At 43.5% G+C, this 19,293-nt stretch overlaps 1 protein-coding gene across 1 annotated transcript; it reads right to left on the minus strand.

The window, feature by feature from the left end:
• Positions 1–392: 392 nt before the first annotated feature.
• On the minus strand, positions 393–17,370 carry COQ2 (coenzyme Q2, polyprenyltransferase). Its single transcript, XM_066632180.1, has 7 exons — positions 16,998–17,370; positions 9,041–9,207; positions 8,223–8,344; positions 7,117–7,202; positions 3,972–4,105; positions 2,837–3,025; positions 393–2,458 (listed from the first exon to the last, which is right to left on the minus strand). The coding sequence occupies exons 1-7, from the start codon at positions 17,245–17,247 to the stop codon at positions 2,303–2,305; spliced, it is 1,104 nt and encodes a 367-aa protein (XP_066488277.1). The 5' UTR covers positions 17,248–17,370; the 3' UTR covers positions 393–2,302.
• Positions 17,371–19,293: the final 1,923 nt, after the last annotated feature.

Genomic DNA, 19,293 nt, shown 5'->3' on the forward strand with positions numbered 1-19,293 from the left:
TGGTGTCATAAAAATGACACAATTTCCACCAAAACATGGTTTTCACATGGGAAACCTGGATTTAGCCGATCCAGAAATGGCTAAAGCATTAACAACTGTAAAATATTTCTGGCTCTTTACCCTTGAAATTTCATCCCATCTGCCTTTGTTTCAAGGGGACTAGAATTTTGGCTGCTGTTTTGAGATCTGACGCATCCCCAAGCACATGCATATGCAGTAAGTGGGTGATGATGAAAGGGATGATTTCACTGCCTTTCACAATGTTTCACGTATCAGGATCAAGTTACTCATCCCACACAGCGAATTGTAGGCATAAAACAGCAAGGTGATGCCATCTTCTATAGGAAAGGCACATTTTACAAGCAATAAACAACTGATCAACACATTGAGACAAAGTATAAACCAAATTGTATTTCGATCAGTCATAAGCTCTTACTAAACCATTTCCATCTTTCAGGATTTTTCTCTTCCTAAAGGTTTTGACACAGGCCTTGTCATCTTTGGAGCACAAATGAGTATGTTTCGAAGCATTAAAATACAGAAAACTGGACCTGACTCCAGTTGTAGCAGTACCTGGGCCCACATGGAAATGAGAATCTCCATTTGCATCAAAAGATGTGTCCAGTCAGTTCAATAAAGCTGACAGGAGTAGCACATCAAAACCCACATCTACATGAAAAGCTGCTGCTGGCCTCAGTGCTTCCTTCTCAAGTAGTTGCCTTAAAGGGCTTCATGGCAGTGTTTTCTGTAGCCCAGGGAGAAAACAGGTATCTCGGGTTGTGATTTTTCTCTTAATTTTTTGAGCACTACAGTTTCTAAAGGAGTGTTAAAAAAATTAAATATAAATGTGCTATAGGCTGATGTGGCAAGGGAATATGGGGGATCAAAGAATTGTATCGTTCTTCCTCATGTGGCATCAGCAGCACTAGCCACTGGGCACTCATAAAACTTGTGCAAACACAGACCAAACCTTGCACATTGTTCCATTTTAAGTGCTAGCAGGTGGTCTGTTTTCCCAACACCAAATGAATGTTTGGAAAGTGCTACAGAATGTACATTTCCAGGCACAATCCAAAGTGCTAGCAATGACCTTTAAAGCACTTAACAATCCAGGACTTAAAGGACCATCTGCACCCACATGAAGTGATCTAGGAAGAAGGGTCTCTTACAAGTGCCGTCACTACTGACAATAGAGGTGGTGACAACTCGCAACAGGGCTTTTTCTGTCTAAACAGACAGCCCTCAACATTCTATACCAGCAGAGATCAGGACCACCCCCTCCTTTTTGGTGTTTAGGAGAACTACTCAATTTTAGCCAGCCTCCCCTGATTTAGCTTATTTCTGTTCTAAATATCTTGGCTTTTGCTGGTTGTTTTTGCTCCTCTGACTTCTTTGTGGTCATTAGCTGGCTTGATGATGTTTTATAAAATGTAAGAAATCAGTAAAGAACAAGCTTGCCTTGAGCTTTCCATTCTGGTTAGGAAAGGCAAGATTAAGATCTTTTTTTTTTACGAAGGAAAAAAGGGTGTATTACACTGAAACGCTACAGAGGAGAACATGACAAAACATTACCATATCAAAAGTCATTTTATAATTTGCAATTCTGAACAGCTCTGAAGACATAACATAGAACAGGGGTGGCCAACCTGTGGCATGCGTACCAACTAGTGACACATGGACACTTACCAAGTGGCACGTGCAAGTCACCTGTCATGACTATGACAGCCAATGCAGAGCTCCATGGCCACAAGTGCATGGCGCTTTTCCCAGCGAAAAGCCCATAAAGGAAGAGACAAGGCCCAAGGTGGGGTGAAGACAGCCAAGGCTCAGCAGATCACATGGGCTGGCAAAACCAACCGAGCAGGTCTGGAGAGGGCCAAAATATGGTGGAATGGCATGCTCAAGACTCCGTATATTAAAAAGTGGCATGTGGCAGACTGGGTTGGCCACCCCGGCATAGAATGTAACAAAAAATATGATTCTTTTACACAAACTCAGAATATTAATTCATAACATGATTGCAAAAGCTATTTGTCATGGTATATTCTCTCACACAGTTACAATTTTATAATGTTTAAGCTAAGGTGTAGACTTTTCCCCAAGGTTGCAACAAAGACATCTTAAATACAGCCGCTATATTTCCAAGACCATATACCAACTGTAAGAAATTTATACATAAATATACAATGTTTGAAAAATGGCCACTTCAACCACACAATCAAAATACAAAGACAGTACTAGCTGAGTTTCTTTCATACTCCTGTTTTCATTTCCTTTCTACTCAATGTTTATTGCTTCCACACTACTTGGTGTCTGAAGGTTTCTTCCTTTCTTCTGGATTTTTCCTTTTCCATAAGTTTCCAAATACAATCCCTATGAAGAGCAAAAGTCCTACTGTATGGTTGGAAGCAAACTTTTGCCAGCAACTGTTGGGACTGTTTATGTCCAAAGTATAGATCTATGAAAGAAGACAATATTTGTCAATACTGCAGATATTCAGTTTTTATTTTTTGTCAAATCAACACCCTCTCCCCCAAATTGTTTTTGTGAAAAGTTCTCCCTGAGACCACAATAAATGTACCTGTTGCTGTTCCATCCTCTACTCAGTGTTTTCCCACTGTTTTTCAAGAGTGACCTTTTCCTTTATCTCCCCCCCCCCCGTCAAAACAATCAATTCTACACATGGAAATAGCACAGCTAACTTATGGCAACATAAGCCACAGCAGGAGCTTCACTTAGCTGCAACAGCAAAACCCTTACAAATTCAAGTCAAATTAATATAGTGTCCATCCATTTAAAGCATCTACTTGCAAAACAATATGAAAGTGGATCTAACCTGATGAGCCAAGTGGAGGCCTACAGCACTCACAGCTGCATAGTATGGGAACGTCTGAGCACAATTTGCTCCCGTCACAGTAAGCCCCAGAAGCATCATAATGTTGAAAGCACTGAGCCACTGCTTTGTGTTTTCCTGGAACCGGAGGGCTGTTGATTTCACACCTATAATGAGATCGTCTCTTTTGTCCTACAGTGAAAGGTTGCAAAGTTTTTAAGAATTCTAACAGCAGACTGATGTAAGGAGGAATGGTGCTTTTAGGAATCAAATCAGGCTTTGTAGCCACAGAAAGGAAGAAGGCCAATATAAAAATGTAATTTTATACCAAACACATTTTGAATTAATAGAAACTTATTCAAGACAAAAGTAGGTGCAAAACAGGAAAGAATAAGGAAGATGGAGAGCCATGGTCATGGTTAGGAGCATAAATAAAAAAACCCAGCTCAAAGTTTAGAACTGAACTCACTGGGGAGCTATAAGACAAGCAATTAAGGCAATCTCAGCCTCCCTTCTGTAATAAGGGGATAATAAGCTTGATTTGCAAGCTTGTTATCCAGCTGCCTGAGAAGAGACATGTAAATATTTTGACAACTGAAGAAATTACATAAATATTTATGAATGCCCAGAGCAACTAATGGACTTTTGAGTCATCATTCCCAAATCATTCAACAATATTCCCGAATGTTCATCATTCCCAAATCATTCAACTGTTTTTATAGCTTTCAACTGCTCATGTATTGTTTTAATTTTTTTAAGTGTTTTATTTAAATAGTTTTTACTTCTTGTATTTTCATTATTGTACACTGTTTTGTGCATAGGAAAAGTGGTATAAAAATCTTTTAAACAAGCTGTGGGGACAGAGGCAAGCATCTGAAGGCTCACATCATCAAGAAAAAGCAAGGAAACTAAGATAAATATTTATATATCTGCTTATGAGTTACTTATTCTTTCATGTATGGCCTTAAAAAAAGCTAAGATTATTTACACAAATAAAAGCACTTCAATAAAACAAAAACCATCTATATCCACTTTCCAATTCAGCAGGACTGTAGCACTGCTCATAAAAAAAAAAAAAATCACACAGTGCCAGTCCCTCATCTCAAAGGATTCCTTAAGTACTAAGCAAGTAATATACCTGATGGGCATAAATTGTGTCATAGATCAATGTCCACATAATTCCCGAAAAATATAGGGGCAAGCACACAGACCAGTCACAGGAGCCTCTGATGGCTGACCATCCAAGTAAGGCACCCCAGTTGAAGGCCAGGCCTAAGAGAGACAACGAAGAAAAACAGAATGCAACAACTAATTTTTCAAGGACATTTCACACCTTCCATCCCAAAGAGATCCAATGGAGCAATCAGCAAGGTAGCGAAACATGACTTGAGCATCAAAATGTTTTGCTGCTTTCTGAAGCAACTGTGGCTGTTTTTATAAGCCCCAGAGGACCAGTTATGTTTGTCTGGAGCAAGAAAGTACCACTAAGTTGTGTGGCAGTGTAGACAAGCTGTCTTACTGTGGCATGAGATTTGCTAAGAACTACTTTGGCTTTTGCGATAAAAAAACTAGTTGATCACAGTTCTATTTCTACTCCATGTTCCCAGCACAAAAAAAAGTCAAGTGCTACAATATGCACAGGACAACAGTAACATGAGGGGGAAAGACCATGTCCTGTGTTGTGCAGTTCTTCTGAAGTGGCTGTCAGGGGGCTCAGGGAACTATAACAGGGAGGAGGAAGAACCCTTGTGCAATTTTGCTCTCTATGTAAAAATTTGGATATCTCCGGCATAAGCTTCCACACTTGTTTGGAGAACGTAAGCCAAGAACCATAAGAAAAGGACTCCAGTTCATGCAAACAGAATGTTCCCATTGTTCCATTCTGAACAAGTGTGCCTTTGTCGAAGGATGGCTAAAGTCGAAGGATGGCTAAATTTCTTTCACTATATTCTAAGGAAGTGAGTCAGGACTGCGCAACCAGGTAAATCTTTCTCAGCAGAGCAGTACTGCTCCATTTCTGCCCCTCCCATTTATGAGCCTTACTTGTGTTTGCTTAAGGAACATAAATGGATTCTATCTGATCTACTCACCCCATGGGGTGACAAGATACTAAAAGAGGGCAGGGTATATTCATTGGTTATGCAGGTAGTTTTGGCAAGTGGAGCCCTATGACTGAATAGGCTGCACCCTCCCACTGGCACGGACAGTAACTGCAGCCTTCTTTTGCATCTAGTTGGCAGGAAGTGTACTCAAGAGAACAGGATTCTATCTTCAAAATATCTTGTCCTCTTGAGTACACTTCCTCCCAAACAGATTCAAAAAAATACCAGCATTGCTGTCCCTGCCAGAGGGAGGGTGTGACCTATTCTGTCATAGGGCTCCACTTGCCAAAATTTGACTTGCCAAACAAAGAGGAAAATCGCATCTGAAGGATGGCTAGGTTTGAAAATTCCTTGGCCAGTGTGGTGTCATGTCAGGCAAGGTGTAGGTAGACCAGAGTTCAAGTTCTCCCATGAAGCCATGAAGTCAAACAGGTCAGTCACTTTCTCTCAGTCTAACCTACCCAGAGGCTGTTATGAGAATGAAATAACAGGAAGAGAGAAAGGTAACACAGCTAAACACACACCACCAGGTTCCCCTTAGAATGTTCTTTTTACATTTAATACCTTTGTGGCCATGTATAAGGCTTAAGCTCTTTGTTGATTTGAACAAATAAGCTGGGTAAATAGAACAGATCTATGATAGGTAAATAGAATGCTATGGTATCGTAGGTGAATTCATCATAGGAGAAGCAAGCATTGCAACATTTCTGACTCAAGTTCCAAGAAAAGTCTCGCATAGTTCTGGATGCCCCAGGGAGGTTTCTCAAACTGTGGATCAGAAGGTGGGTCGCAAACCAACTTCAGGTGGGTCCCCATTCATTTCAATATTTTATTTTTAATCTCTTAGACTTGATGCTACCATGGTATATGACTGCATTTGGGGAAATGTTACAGATATGTACCTTTAACAGGCTACTATGTATACGCTTTTAACAATGATAGTAAACGGGCTTACTCCTGGATAAGTGTGGGTATGACTGCAGCCTAGGATTGTTAAAACATTTTCTGCCTGATGATGTCACTTCCAGTCACAATGTCACTTCTGGTGGGTCCTGACAGATTCTCATTCTAAAAAGTGGGTCCCATTGCTAAAGGCTTGAGAACTGCTGCCCTACGGCACTGCCATGCTGCAGGGCAAACTGCTATTCAGAAAGGAAGAGGGTGTCAATAGCAATGTATAGTGTGACAGAGCCGTCTATTGCCCAAAGAAGAAAAAAAATAACAAAATCCAACTGGATGCATGCACACTTTGGGGGGTGGCTCAATAGCTCTTTGGAACTCAGTTTATTAAATCAAACAAAGGTGGAGAAACAAGAGACTAAGGGCCCAATTCTATTCAACGTCCTAGTGCTGATGCAGCCATGCCAATGTGGCATGCCCTGCTTCCAGTGCTGGGGGGACAATCACAGAAGCCTCCTCAAGGTAAAGGAACATTTTTTCCCTTATCTTGAGGCTGCACTGAGGCTGCAGAAGTACTGGAAAGTTGGATACGATAGGGCCCTAATTCAATGTTAATTAAAATAAAATGAATTCACATCATAGCTTCAGGTGTTGCCAGTGCTCACTGGAGCTCAATTGCCAATCCTATCAAATTTATTTCATACATGAATTTGATTTTTGTTAGCATGTTTGCAATATGCTAGCCTCCCTCCCCAAAGAACGCAATGGAGGATACTGCAGATGCAGCAGCTCCAATTATGAAAGAAGGCCCTGTGGTTTTGCATAGTTGCCAGAGTTTGATAATTTCCCCACTGACTGTTTGTTCACACCAGCTTTATGTGGCACTCCAATGTACACTTGCCTGGAAATGAGTTCCACTGACCACAGTGGGTCTTATTTCTCCAGAAAAACCCACAGAGTTGCTTTATTACAACTTTACCCAGAGGAGGGAAAAAAACAACTCCATAATAAGCTGGTGTTCTGAGAATGACACATTAACTCTTGTGACACCAAAGAAAGAAATAAAGAATTCTTTGTCAAATTAAGGGCACAATCCTTACCAGGTCTATTCAGAAGTAAGTCCTATCTTGTTCAATGGGGCTTACTCTTAGGAAAGTGTGGTTAGGATTGCAGCCTAAGCGTACCAGTGATCAACCTGTGCGAAGAATGCCCCACACCAAACTGTCTGGCCTTAAGTCAGCAAGAACAACTCATTTGAAAAAAGAAAAATGCTATACTCACCCAAGACCAACTGTGGCCAGTAGGTTATTCTCTTCATAAAAGGATAAATCACCACAAGAGATAAAGAGGCTGCTCCTAAAATAATACTAGAAAAGAAGGTGGGGGTGCATTACAGATTTTTAAATATAATTTATGTTGCATATTTTATTTAACAACTGCTATTTTAATGGTTGTATTTGTGCCCAGGAGATTCAGGATGACAATGATGCATTCCACAACATCATGATAGCACCTGTTTGGATGCAGCCCCCAGACTTTGGAGTTCCCTCAAAGGGAAGGCTGCCTGCCTGCCTGGACCCTCTCACAGGCATCATATTACTGTCTGCCTAGTGAAGACCTTTTTCTTCAAGCAGGCTTTTGGTTAAAATGCAGCACCCCTGCCCCCACATATTTGTTTTTCCTCTACTTGTTATCTTCTTCACGTACTTGGTAACTTTGGTCTGGGAACTGTTTTTATGTATTTTGCTGATTTTTATCATCATACTTGTATATATTTTTAAAATTGCTATAAACTGCTTTGAGGACCTCTTCAGAGGCAGAAAATTGAGGTGTAAATCAATTTATATATTCAGTTTCAAAAATGAATATAAAACAACGTAAAATCCACCAAGCTAGAATCCGTGTGCTCTTGCGGATGAAGGACAGGATATAAACCTCTTAACCCACCCACAACTTCTCTTTATAATTTCAAGAGTCTGCATCTGAAATATGTTTCATATCTGAAATAGGCTTCACTACACTATAATTAATTTACAGTGTAGTGAAACATACCTGTTGTACACAGCTTTCGTTCAGCAAAATTATTTAGGACGGAAGATTTATCATCCCTTATGTAGAGCTTAGTGACAAAAGGTTGCATCCCTTCCGAGGCTTGCCTCTAGGCAGGGCCTGCAGCTATTATTATATCTGAATTGGTTGATCATGTGGATTGTTAGAATGTTGTAACACAACACTGGATTCTTGTCAACACCTGCCTCACACATCTTTCATTTAATAATCCATATCTGAGCAATTCTAATGTAGTGTTTCTTATATTTAAGAGCTCACAATAATATCAACATGTATACCCAGAAGATTAGCGAAATCACTAATCGTGTCTAACCTACCTGTAATAGTTTAAACATAAAAGGACACAAAGAGCCAAGCTAAGCTGTCCTCCAAGAAAAACAAGAGACTGAAAGCTTGAAATTTCTCCAGCAGCCAGGGGTCGACTTGCTGTTCTTGTAACCTGAGCACAGACAATTATTTCAGGCATGCTACTATATCATTGAAAATGAAATCAGACTGTACACAAATGTGAACACACAAGCTACAGAATTAAAATTTCATGCATCAGAATAATTCAGTGTCACAGAATTATGCATTTTTAAAATGATTCTAGACTCTTGATGTGCTGCACCCCTGATTCCACTAGAGGGCAGGCACACATCATAAGAGTCAATAGGATCCAAACAGAAAAAAAGGCAATGGGATCCTATATAAAACCATTACAAACAGCTACAATCAAGAACCAGAGTTATGCCACACACACATCCACATTCCTTCCCCCCCATAGCTCCTCGATAACAGCTTGTCAAGCATCACACTACTTAGAGATGGCTCCAGCTTTATGGGGGCCTTGGACAAAACACCCTTTAGGGAGCCCACAGTGGCATACTAACTCAGTGTTTTAAAAAGCGTGTGCATACACCAGCTACTTCCTCACAATGCCAGGAATCAGGCAGCAAACAGTCACAAGTCCTCCATGCCAGCACCTACAACTACAGCAATGGTGCAACGAAGAGTCCTTCCTTGCCTGCTGCCCAGTTCCCAGTTACTTCTCTCTTGCTTTGTTTTTCTTAACTTGCTTTAGGAGACCAGTTTACTTACTTATCAAACATTATGAGCTTGCCTGCTCTTTTCAAGTCCATGGAGTTCTCTCTACCTTTTTGTCATAGTCCTGATCCCACATGTCATTAATCGTACAGCCTGCTCCACGCATCAGGAGCGCTCCAGTACCAAAGAGTAACAGCATGTCCCAGGCTGGCAAACAACCTGGTTCTGCTGCAAGACCTATACTCCAGGTGCATGGGAGATACAGCAGCCAGGTTCCTAAAAATATAAATTGCAAAAGGATTTAGGGAATGAGAAATACAGGTTAAAAAAAAACAAAACTGTAATATAAGCATGTCAATTCCTTCATGTCATGATTTTCACTACTTTGCTTTTTTTAAGCTGGTAAATATCAAATATATAGTTAAGAAAAATACTTTCTTAGTGAGGAAGAAATAGAAAACTGAAACACTGAAGAGTTTAACTTTAAAGTGTGACTAGTGTAAGAAACCAGGCATAACCTACAGCAAGGACAAAGAGAAAAAAAACTCTTAATTGCCACAGATAGCTTTGCCTAAAACATACCTTTCATAGATTTCTTTTTTTTAAATTTTTAAATATTTTTCAAAAACAAATATAAGCAAACACACAACACATAACATAAAAAACATACTTCTCTACACAAAACAAAAAAGGGTGCAGGAAATCATATATCATTATCATATATCACTAAAAACTAAAACTATCTTAATCAATTTCCTCTTCTAAATTTAGAAAATTCATTTTTCATTCATCATTCATCTATCATATCATATCAAGTTATATATGTAATACAATCATCTAAATGCCCTATCATATATTTCTAAAACTTCATTTTCAACCAAAAGTTTCCATTGTTCAATTTGTGTCGATTTTCATTTGTGATTCAAAATTTCTGAAAGTCTGCCCATTTCTGCCACATTCATTATTTTCTCTTTCTCTTCTTCCTCACTCTCCATGGAACATATCTCAAAATTTTGACTTTATTATCATCCTCTAACCATTCCTTTTCCTGTGAGGCCTTCAGTAATTTATCTCTGTAAAGGGTTCTGATGAATTTCACACAAATTTCTCTTGGTAATTCATGTTTTCTCAGATAAAAAGTGCTCACTCTTCTCACTGAATCCAATTCTTTAGATATCTCCTCCATTGGTGTATCAATCCATTCTGATATTAATCTGACAATCCGTCGCAACGTATCTTCCCCTTTCTCTTCTGGTATATTTTGTATCCTCACCACTCGAGCTGCACTATCCATCTGAATTTCCATTGACGTTGTCTGTGTGTCTTGCTGATTTTCTTCTGTCTCCAGTATTTCATTTTGATCTTTTCTTATCTTTTTTCCCAATCTCTCAATCTTTTGTTTATTTTCTTCTGATCTAATTTTCACATCCATCAGTTGTCCACTAAGCTCATCTAATTGTTTAGTTAAAGCATCTACACTGGCATGGGTCTGTACAGATTGGTTTATTTGTTACTGTACCATTGCCAACAGTTTTTCCATGTTATCTTGCATACACTGTTTCCAGTCTTTCCCTTTCGTTTCCTCATGTATTAATTTTCCAAGTCCCATCTCCGATGCTGGCGAGCTTCGAACCTGCTGGCGAGCTTCGTTTACCCACCATCTTCGTTCTTCCTTCCTGTAAATCTCAAATATCTGTTATCAAACAAATCACTTTCACTTTCCGTTATCTATACATCACATCAACAATCAATCCTCTAATCACTCATCAACAATAACAAAATAAAATTAAAAAGTCAAATAAAACCTTTTGCTTGCAATGTTCTTTTAAACCACTAGATGTCCTCAGCATATTATCTTCTTTGTGCCACTTATAAATAAAAATCCAGTTCTTGCAATGTCTTTTTAAATCCACTAGATGACACTGGTGCACTGTTCTTGTTATTTCATTTAAGAACATAAGAACAGCCCCACTGGATCAGGCCATAGGCCCATCTAATCCAGCTTCCTGTATCTCACAGCAGCCCACCAAATGCCCCAGGGAGCACACCAGATAACAAGAGACCTCATCCTGGTGCCCTCCCTTGCATCTGGCATTCTGACATAACCCATTTCTAAAACCAGGAGGTTGCACATACACATCATGGCTTGTACCCCGTAATGGACTTTTCCTCCAGAAACTTGTCCTATCCCCTTTTAAAGGCGTCCAGGCTAGACGCCATCACCACATCCTGTGGCAAGGAGTTCCACAGACCAACCACATGCTCAGTAAATAAATATTTTCTTTTCTCTGTTCTAACTCTCCCAACACTCAATTTTAGTGGATGTCCCCTGGTTCTGGTGTTATGTGAGATATATATTGGCAACCTTCAGTCTCGAAAGACTATCGCGCTCTAAAAAGGTGGTTCTGGCACAGCGTCTAGTGTGGCTGAAAAGGCCAATCCGGGAGTGACAATCCCTTCCACACCAGGAGCAAGTGCAGTCTGTCCCTGGTCTGTCTCCCTGGCTATGGGCCTTCCTTCTTTGCCTCTTTGCCTCAGTCTGTTGGCCAAGTGTCTCTTCAAACTGGGAAAGGCCATGCTGCACAGCCTGCCTCCAAGCAGGCCGCTCAGAGGCCAGGGTTTCCCACCTGTTGAGGTCCACTCCTAAGGCCTTCAGATCCCTCTTGCAGATGTCCTTGTATCGCAGCTGTGGTCTACCTGTAGGGTGCTTTCCTTGCACGAGTTCTCCATAGAGGAGATCCTTTGGGATCCGCCCATCATCCATTCTCACGACATGACCGAGCCAACGCAGGCGTCTCTGTTTCAGCAGTGCTTACATGCTAGGGATTCCAGCACGTTCCAGGACTGTGCTGTTAGGAGCTTTGTCCTGCCAGGTGATGCCGAGAATGCGTCGGAGGCAGCGCATGTGGAAAGCGTTCAGTTTCCTCTCCTGCTGTGAGCGGAGAGTCCATGACTCGCTGCAGTACAGAAGTGTACTCAGGACGCAAGCTCTGTAGACCTGGATCTTGGTATGTTCCATCAGCTTCTTGTTGGACCAGACTCTCTTTGTGAGTCTGGAAAACGTGGTAGCTGCTTTACCGACGCGTTTGTTTAGCTCGGTATCAAGAGAAAGAGTGTCGGAGATCGTTGAGCCAAGGTACACAAAGTCATGGATAACCTCCAGTTCATGCGCAGAGATTGTAATGCAGGGAGGTGAGTCCACATCCTGAACCATGACCTGTGTTTTCTTTAAGCTGATCGTCAGTCCAAAATCTTGGCAGGCCTTGCTAAAACGATCCATGAGCTGCTGGAGATCTTTGGCAGAGTGGGCAGTGACAGCTGCATCGTCGGCAAAGAGGAAGTCACGCAGACATTTCAGCTGGACTTTGGACTTTGCTCTCAGTCTGGAGAGGTTGAAGAGCTTTGTGAGAGTGTAAAGAGCATCTCCCTATCCACTCTGTCCATCCCCTGCATAATTTTGTATGTTTCAATCAGGTCGCCCCTCAGGCATCTCTTTTCTAGGCTGAAGAGGCCCAAACGCCGTAGCCTTTCCTCGAAAGGAAAGTGCCCCAGCCCCATAATCATCTTACTCACGCTCTTTTGCACCTTTTCCATTTCCACTATGTCTTTTTTGAGATGCAGTGACCAGTACTGGACACAATACTCCAGGTGTGGCCTTACCATCGATTTGTACAACGGCATTACAATATTAGCCGTTTTGTTCTCAATACCCTTCCTAATGATCCCAAGCATAGAATTGGCCTTCTTCACTGCTGCCGCACATTGGGTCGACACTTTCATCGACCTGTCCACCACCACCCCAAGATCTTTCTCCTGATCTGTCACAGACAGCTCAGAACCCATCAGCCTATATCTAAAGTTTTGATTTTTTGCCCCAATGTGCATGACTTTACACTTACTGACATTGAAGTGCATCTGCCATTTTGCTGCCCATTCTGCCATTTCTCTTTTACTTATCTGTTTATACTTGTAACCTTGACAACCAAATTCCTCCTCAAGAATGTCAACACATCCAGCTGCTCTTTGAGGCAATCCCAAACAACAGCAACCAACCAAGGCAATAAATGCTCCAATACACAAACTTTATCCAAGGACAGTTAATTTGTAATCCACCGAAATTCAAAGTTGTAAAGTTATAGTTATATTTTCATATATCCATAACAAGCTTGGTAAATCTCTTCTACGATTTCTCCTCACACTGATAAACAGCTGGGAGGGGAACCTTCCCCCCCCCTCTTTTCATGGCAAGAAAACAAATCAGGCAATCAAATTACTCAGTCCACGCCAGGCATACACAAACAGAACAACACTTATTTACGTCTTTAAACGTCTTTCCCTGCTGGGGCCTTCAGCTTGATTCAACCTGAATTCTTCACCATTGCTGCCAAGATGGTGGAATCTCCTGGGAAAGCCCCCTTGGCCAGGCCTTATCTCCTCAGGGATCAGCCATCACATGGAGGAGTTTGTCTCTCCTGACAAACAATCCTTGGATCTCCTCAGATCCACAGTTTTTGGGGAAAAACAGCTTGAGAAAGCTGGCTACTCAGTTGCTGGCTAGCCCCTTCCCCCTCTTTAATATATTTCTGATGGCAATTTATTCCAACAGGAAGTCAAAGTTCAAAAAAAAGGGTACAGAAGAACTAAGCATAGCAACAGAGGAGCACAAGATAGAAAGAAATAATGAGTAGGAAAAGGCCAGCTATGCAACATAGATAAAGCATGTGAATAAAGAATTAGAGAAATAAGATAGAAAGAATACTGTTTTCTCCCACCCACTGTTTCTCCCATGGACAACTCAGTGTTGACAGTGTTTTCAGAAGTAATTACGTGACCTCTCCTGCCTTATTTCCTTCAGATCTCTTCTTAAAATGTATCATTTCTGCAAAGACTTCAGAACAACCTCCCAGTCCCCCATCCTACTGAGACCAAGTGTAAGGACCTGTAACTGAAATGCTTGTATGTTTTTACCCATCTTTGTTTTTACTTTGTGTTTACTTCATCTCTCACCCCTTCCTTTTTTGTCTCCCTTGAACCAACCATAGATCCTTGGGGTAAGTTCCTGTCTTTCCATCTTATCTAAAGTGCCATGTACATGGATGGGACAAAGTCATGTTGCAACTTATTTTGTATGTTTGCAATATCATTTAATACAACAAAAAAGTAAACTTTTTGGATCACTCTCTCTTACACCTTCACCCATACTGAGACATCTACTGTTACTAACAGTGAGCACCTGTGCTTTCTAGAACACCTCCTGCTATAAATGACAGTTTGGAACAGTTTGAATACTTTACTTGGAGGCAAGTTTCAATGAACTGAATGAGACAGCCCAATCCTATCCAACTTTCCAGTGCCAATGCAGCTGCAATGCAGCCCCGAGGTAAGGGAACATTCCCTTACCTTGAGAATGACTCTACCCTCCCCTGATTGCTAGATGCAGCATGCACCCTATTGCCCAGCGGCATTGACACTGGTAAATTGGTTAGGATTGGCTGTCAGTTACCCCAGCCCATAGCATCATGAGAAAATACGCACATTTAAACATGAGTGGGTTTTCCCATTCATTTTGTTTCTTAAAAGAAATGGGTAAAACACTGAGGAAGGAACTCAAAGGTCAAGTTCAAGAAAAAAGGGCTTATCAGTCTAGAACAGGGGTGTCCAAACTTTTTGGCAAGAGAGTCACAACATCTCTCTGACACTAAGTCGGGGGCCAGAAAAAAAAGAATCAATTTACATTTCAAATTGAATAAATTTGCATAAATGAATATATTAGAGATGGAACTTAGAGATGGAATGAAGAGAACATTAGAGATGGAATGAATGAAGATCTTGCAATAGCTCATGGCCTATAAAAGGCCTTGCACAAAGCAAGGCCGGCCTTTCCTTTGCTGCCACTGCTGTATCAGACATGAAACAGTAAGCAGTGGAGAAGCCCTCGTCCCACAGCTCATCCGAGAGATTGAACTGTTGGCCGTCACTCTGAGAGCAGTTGTGTCAGGCCAGTGTGGGCTCCAGCAAGTCTTCGGAGGACCAGAGACTCATTAGAGACTGGGGGCTCCCCACAGGCCAGACTGGGAGTCCTCGAGGGCCGCAAGTGGCCCTAGGGCCGGGGTATGGGCATCCCTGGTCTAGAGAAAAGGTGCCTGAGGGGGGACCATGATTGAGGCATACAAAATTATGGATGGGATAGATAGAGGGATGTTCTTTTTCCTCTAACACAATCCCAAAACCAGGGAACAACCACTAAAATTCAAAGTCGGGAGAATTAGAACAGACAAAAGGAAATATTTTTTTAGCCAGCATGTGATTAGTGTGTGGAACACCTTGCCACAGGATGGAATCTGGACTAGATGCCTTTAAAACGGGATTGGATGGATGGATGGAGAGAAGGCCTATCAAGAATTACAAGCCACAATGGGTATATGCAATCTTCTGGTATAGAAGTAGGCTACTACTTCTATAGTGGTGCCTCGCATAACGAATGCCTCGCGCACCGAAAAACCTGCATAACGAAAGCGGTTCGCGAAGTTTGGTAACTCGCATAACGAATTTTTGTGACTTATGCTTCGCATAACGAATTTTTTTTTATTGTCCTGGTTTGTCTTAAGGGGGGGGGATCTTCATGTCCCTTTATGATCCCGTTTACCCTAGTAAGGGGCGGATCTTCATGTCAGCTTGCTCCCAGGAAAGTGTGCACAGGATTACAGCCTTCAAACTTCCCACTCAGCATCCCCCCATCGCTCATTCACCCTCTCACTGCCCCATTTCCTTCACCTTTCCCCCCATGATCACGGCAAAAGCAAGCAATTGAATGCAGCTGCTGTGTCCTCCCCAGCTTAGAGCACAATCCTGTGCGTGTCTCCTCAGAAGTAAGTCCCATTGCGCTTACTCCCAGGAAAGTGTGCACAGGATTACAGCCTTCAAGCTCCCCACTCAGCACCCCCCCCCCCGGTTTTTGAAATCCTCTGTACAGTATGTATGCCTTTAAAGAACACTTAATAAACACTTTGTAAACCAAATTTGACTTTGTTTTGACTTTTCTTGCCCATAGGAACGGATTAATTAAATTTCAATGCGAATGCATTTCCTATGGGAAAACGCGCTTCGCAAAACAAAAAACTTGCATAACGAAAGGACTCGCGGAACGGATTAATTTCGTTATGCGAGGCACCACTGTATTTAGAAAAATGCCAGATGCAAGGGAGTGGCAAAAGGATTCATATCTCCTGTTGTCTTGTGAGCCCCCTGAGGCATTTGGTGGGCCACTGTGAGATACAGGAAGCAGGACTAGACAGGCCTTTGGCCTGACCCTGCGGGGTCCCTCTTACGTTTGTAAGAACTTGACTGCAGAAAGCTTCCAGTTCAATTCCTGACATTTCCAGTTCACAAACGGGGACTCATGTAAGAGGTGTGAGGACACAGCTCTGTTTAAAACCTTGGACAGCTGCTTTAAGTGTAAACTCCTGCAAAAGCAATAGAATTTACACCCAAGCAAATGTGACACCATACTTACAGGGAAGAAACCCTAACTGGGTTCAATGTGAGCCTTAGGCTGCAATCCTATCCACACTTACCTGGGAGTAAGCCCCAATGACTATAATAGGACTTCCTTCTGAGTAGGTGTGCATAGCATTGGGTTCATAGGCTACAGTCCTATCCACACTTACCTGGGAGTAAGCCCCACTGACTGTAGTGGGACTTGCTTACTTCTGAGTACACATACAGAGGATTGGGCTCATAGGCTACAGTCCTATCCACACTTACCTGAGAGTAAGCCCCACTGACTGTAGTGGGGCTTGCTTACTTCTGAGTAGACATGCAGAGGATTGGGCTCTTAGGCTACAGTCCTAACCACACTTACTTGGGAGTAAGCCCTATTGACTATAATGGGACTTCCTTCTGAGTAGGCGTGCCTAGGATTGGGCCCTTGCTTCGCGTAAAAGCACACAAACTGGACCGACTGTGGGCACCCAACACCTGCATTTGTTCCAGCAGGAGCAGTCAAGCTGGTGGGCGGGGCCTGTTCGTTCGGGCCCGCCCTCCCAGTGAGTGACAGCCACACTCACCAATGGGCTTATCCAGCCTCATGAGGCGCAGGTAGGGCTGAAGCCGGGCGGGCGCCGCCTGCACCAGAGCCGCCGCGGAGACAGTGTGGAGGGGTCGCTCGCTGGACCATGACAGACCCTGAGCGCCGTGGGCCACTGGGCAGCCGGAGAAGACGCCCAGCGCGGCCGCCGGTGGACGGTGGAAGGGCCGGAGGCGGACCGACCCGCCCACACGGCAGATCAAGCGGGCAGCCGCCATGAGGCGCCTCATGTCGCCTGCCGCCTTAGTGGCGACCGAGAGACGGGACGGCACCACGCGGATCCTTGGATGACTCCGCGGCCTTCGCTTCCCACCGGAACGTGCCGCACGCGCGTCTCTAAGGTGAATGAATGCTTGCTGGGGCGGGGCACAATCGACGCATGCGCCGTGCGCACGATCACCAATCGTAGCTGAGAATGTGGATGCTGGCGGGGGGGCGGGGCACAATCCACGCGTGCGCCCTGCGCACGCTGACTAAGGGTAGCTTAGAATGTGGATGCTTGGGGCACAATCCACGCATGCGCGTCCCTCGTGCTGGCCAACGGTCGTTTTCAGCGATTGTGCCCACAGTCTCCTCAGACAAGCGTGCCCCACCCCCAAGAGTCTAAAGCTCTCAGCCCACATGAGGTGGCTGTGACGCATCTGCCCTCTGAGGCAGGACTGGCCATCCTCCCCTCCAGGGTTTCTGTCAATGCTAATGGGGAACAGTCGTTTAAACTGCTTTTAAAGTGTATCAACACAAGTGTAACACAAGTATGCAACACAAATATACATATATTAACATAACACAGGACCCCAAAGACTCCCAGCGCCTGAGGGCGCGCACATGGCCAGTGCTGTCAGGAGGCCAACTGAGGCAGCCGCCTAAGGCACAAACCTCAGAACCCTCAGGAACTCTGACAGGGAGTGAAAGTTTCATTTGGGCCCCTTCTCTTTGTAAACACAAGTATATAACAAGTATATTAACACTACACAGGGCACCAAGGCTCCTGGCACCTGAGGGGGCCTAAGGCACAGACCCCTTAGGAACTTTATCAGGGGGTACAAAGTTTCATTTGTGTTCTCTCTAAACACATGCATATAACACTACCCAGGGCACCTAGGCTCCTGGCACCTGAGGGGGCACACAAGGCCAGTGCTGTCATGAGGCCAATTGAGGCAGCTGCCTAAGGTGCAGACCTCTGAGGATCTTTATCAGGGGCTACAAAGTTTCATTTGGGCCCCTTCTCCATAAACACAAGTATATAACACAACACAGGACCCCAAAGACTCCTGGCACCTGAGGGGGCATGCAGGGCCAGTGTTGTCATGAGGCCAACGGAGGCCACCACCTAAAGCACAAACTTCAGACCCCTCAGGAACTTTATCAGGGGGTACAAAGTTTCATTTGGGCCACTTCTCAATAAACACAAGTATATAACACAAGTATATTAACACAACACAGGGTACCAAAGACATTTGGCACCTGAAGGGACACGCAGGGCCAGTGCTGTCATGAGGCCAACTGAGGCAGCTGCCTAAGGTGCAGACCTCAGGCCCCTGAGGAACCTTTTCAGGGGGTACAAAGTATCATTTGGGCCCCTTCTCTTCTCAGTTGGATCATAATGTTATGTGTAAAACTTGAGTTTGTCTGAGGAGGACCAGGGGGAAAACTGCTGCAGGAGAGGAGGCTGCAGTACCAGCAGAGGGAAGGTAGAGGCTGCTGTGTGCAGAGGCCTATAAAAGGGGCTGCACAAGCAAGGAGGGATAGACCACCAGGGAAGAGCTGCTGTGAGGAGCCTTGGTGAGCAAGCTCTGCAGAGGAAGAAAGATCACCAGGTGAGCTGGGAGAGGAGGAGCTGCAGAGCGGAGCTGAAACCTGAGAGCTGAGGAGACCAAGCCAAAGGAGGAACTGAGGAGAGAGAGCTGCAGCAAGGAGCCCCTGGGAGAGCCACTGAGAGCCAGGGAGCAACCAGCCAGCCTTTGCCACAAGTCCTGCTTCCTCCTGCCTGCCTAGTGCCTGCCTCAGGTCCTCCCTCAGTCAGGGAATTTGGAAGGAGGGTGTTGTCATTTTGGTTCAGGTTCCATTCCTCACAATAAAAGTCTTAATGTTACGTTGGTTTCAGTGGTCTCTTTCGATCCTGAATAACAATAATTATGATACAAAATTATGATATATAAAACTATGTAGGTAGGAGCCGTGGTCTGGTTAAGCTGAATGATGTCTGAAGAATGCTAAGCAGGAGCAGTCCTGGTTGATACTTGGATGGGAGATTGAAAATGACAAAGGATGGGAGA

The sequence above is a fragment of the Tiliqua scincoides genome, chromosome 6 (genome assembly GCF_035046505.1).
Source record: "Tiliqua scincoides isolate rTilSci1 chromosome 6, rTilSci1.hap2, whole genome shotgun sequence".
Taxonomy (NCBI): domain Eukaryota; kingdom Metazoa; phylum Chordata; class Lepidosauria; order Squamata; family Scincidae; genus Tiliqua; species Tiliqua scincoides.

What these genes read in the sequence shown, in the direction of transcription:
- COQ2 (XM_066632180.1), bottom strand. Translation starts at nt 17,247, where the DNA reads ATGAGGCGCCTCATGGCGGCTGCCCGCTTGATCTGCCGTGTGGGCGGG. An exon ending in GAGGCTGGATAAGCCCATTG is followed by an intron (nt 9,208 to 16,997) that starts GTGAGTGTGGCT and finishes TTATATTTTTAG; the next exon opens with GAACCTGGCTGCTGTATCTC. An exon ending in ATCAGGACTATGACAAAAAG is followed by an intron (nt 8,345 to 9,040) that starts GTAGAGAGAACT and finishes GTCTGTGCTCAG; the next exon opens with GTTACAAGAACAGCAAGTCG.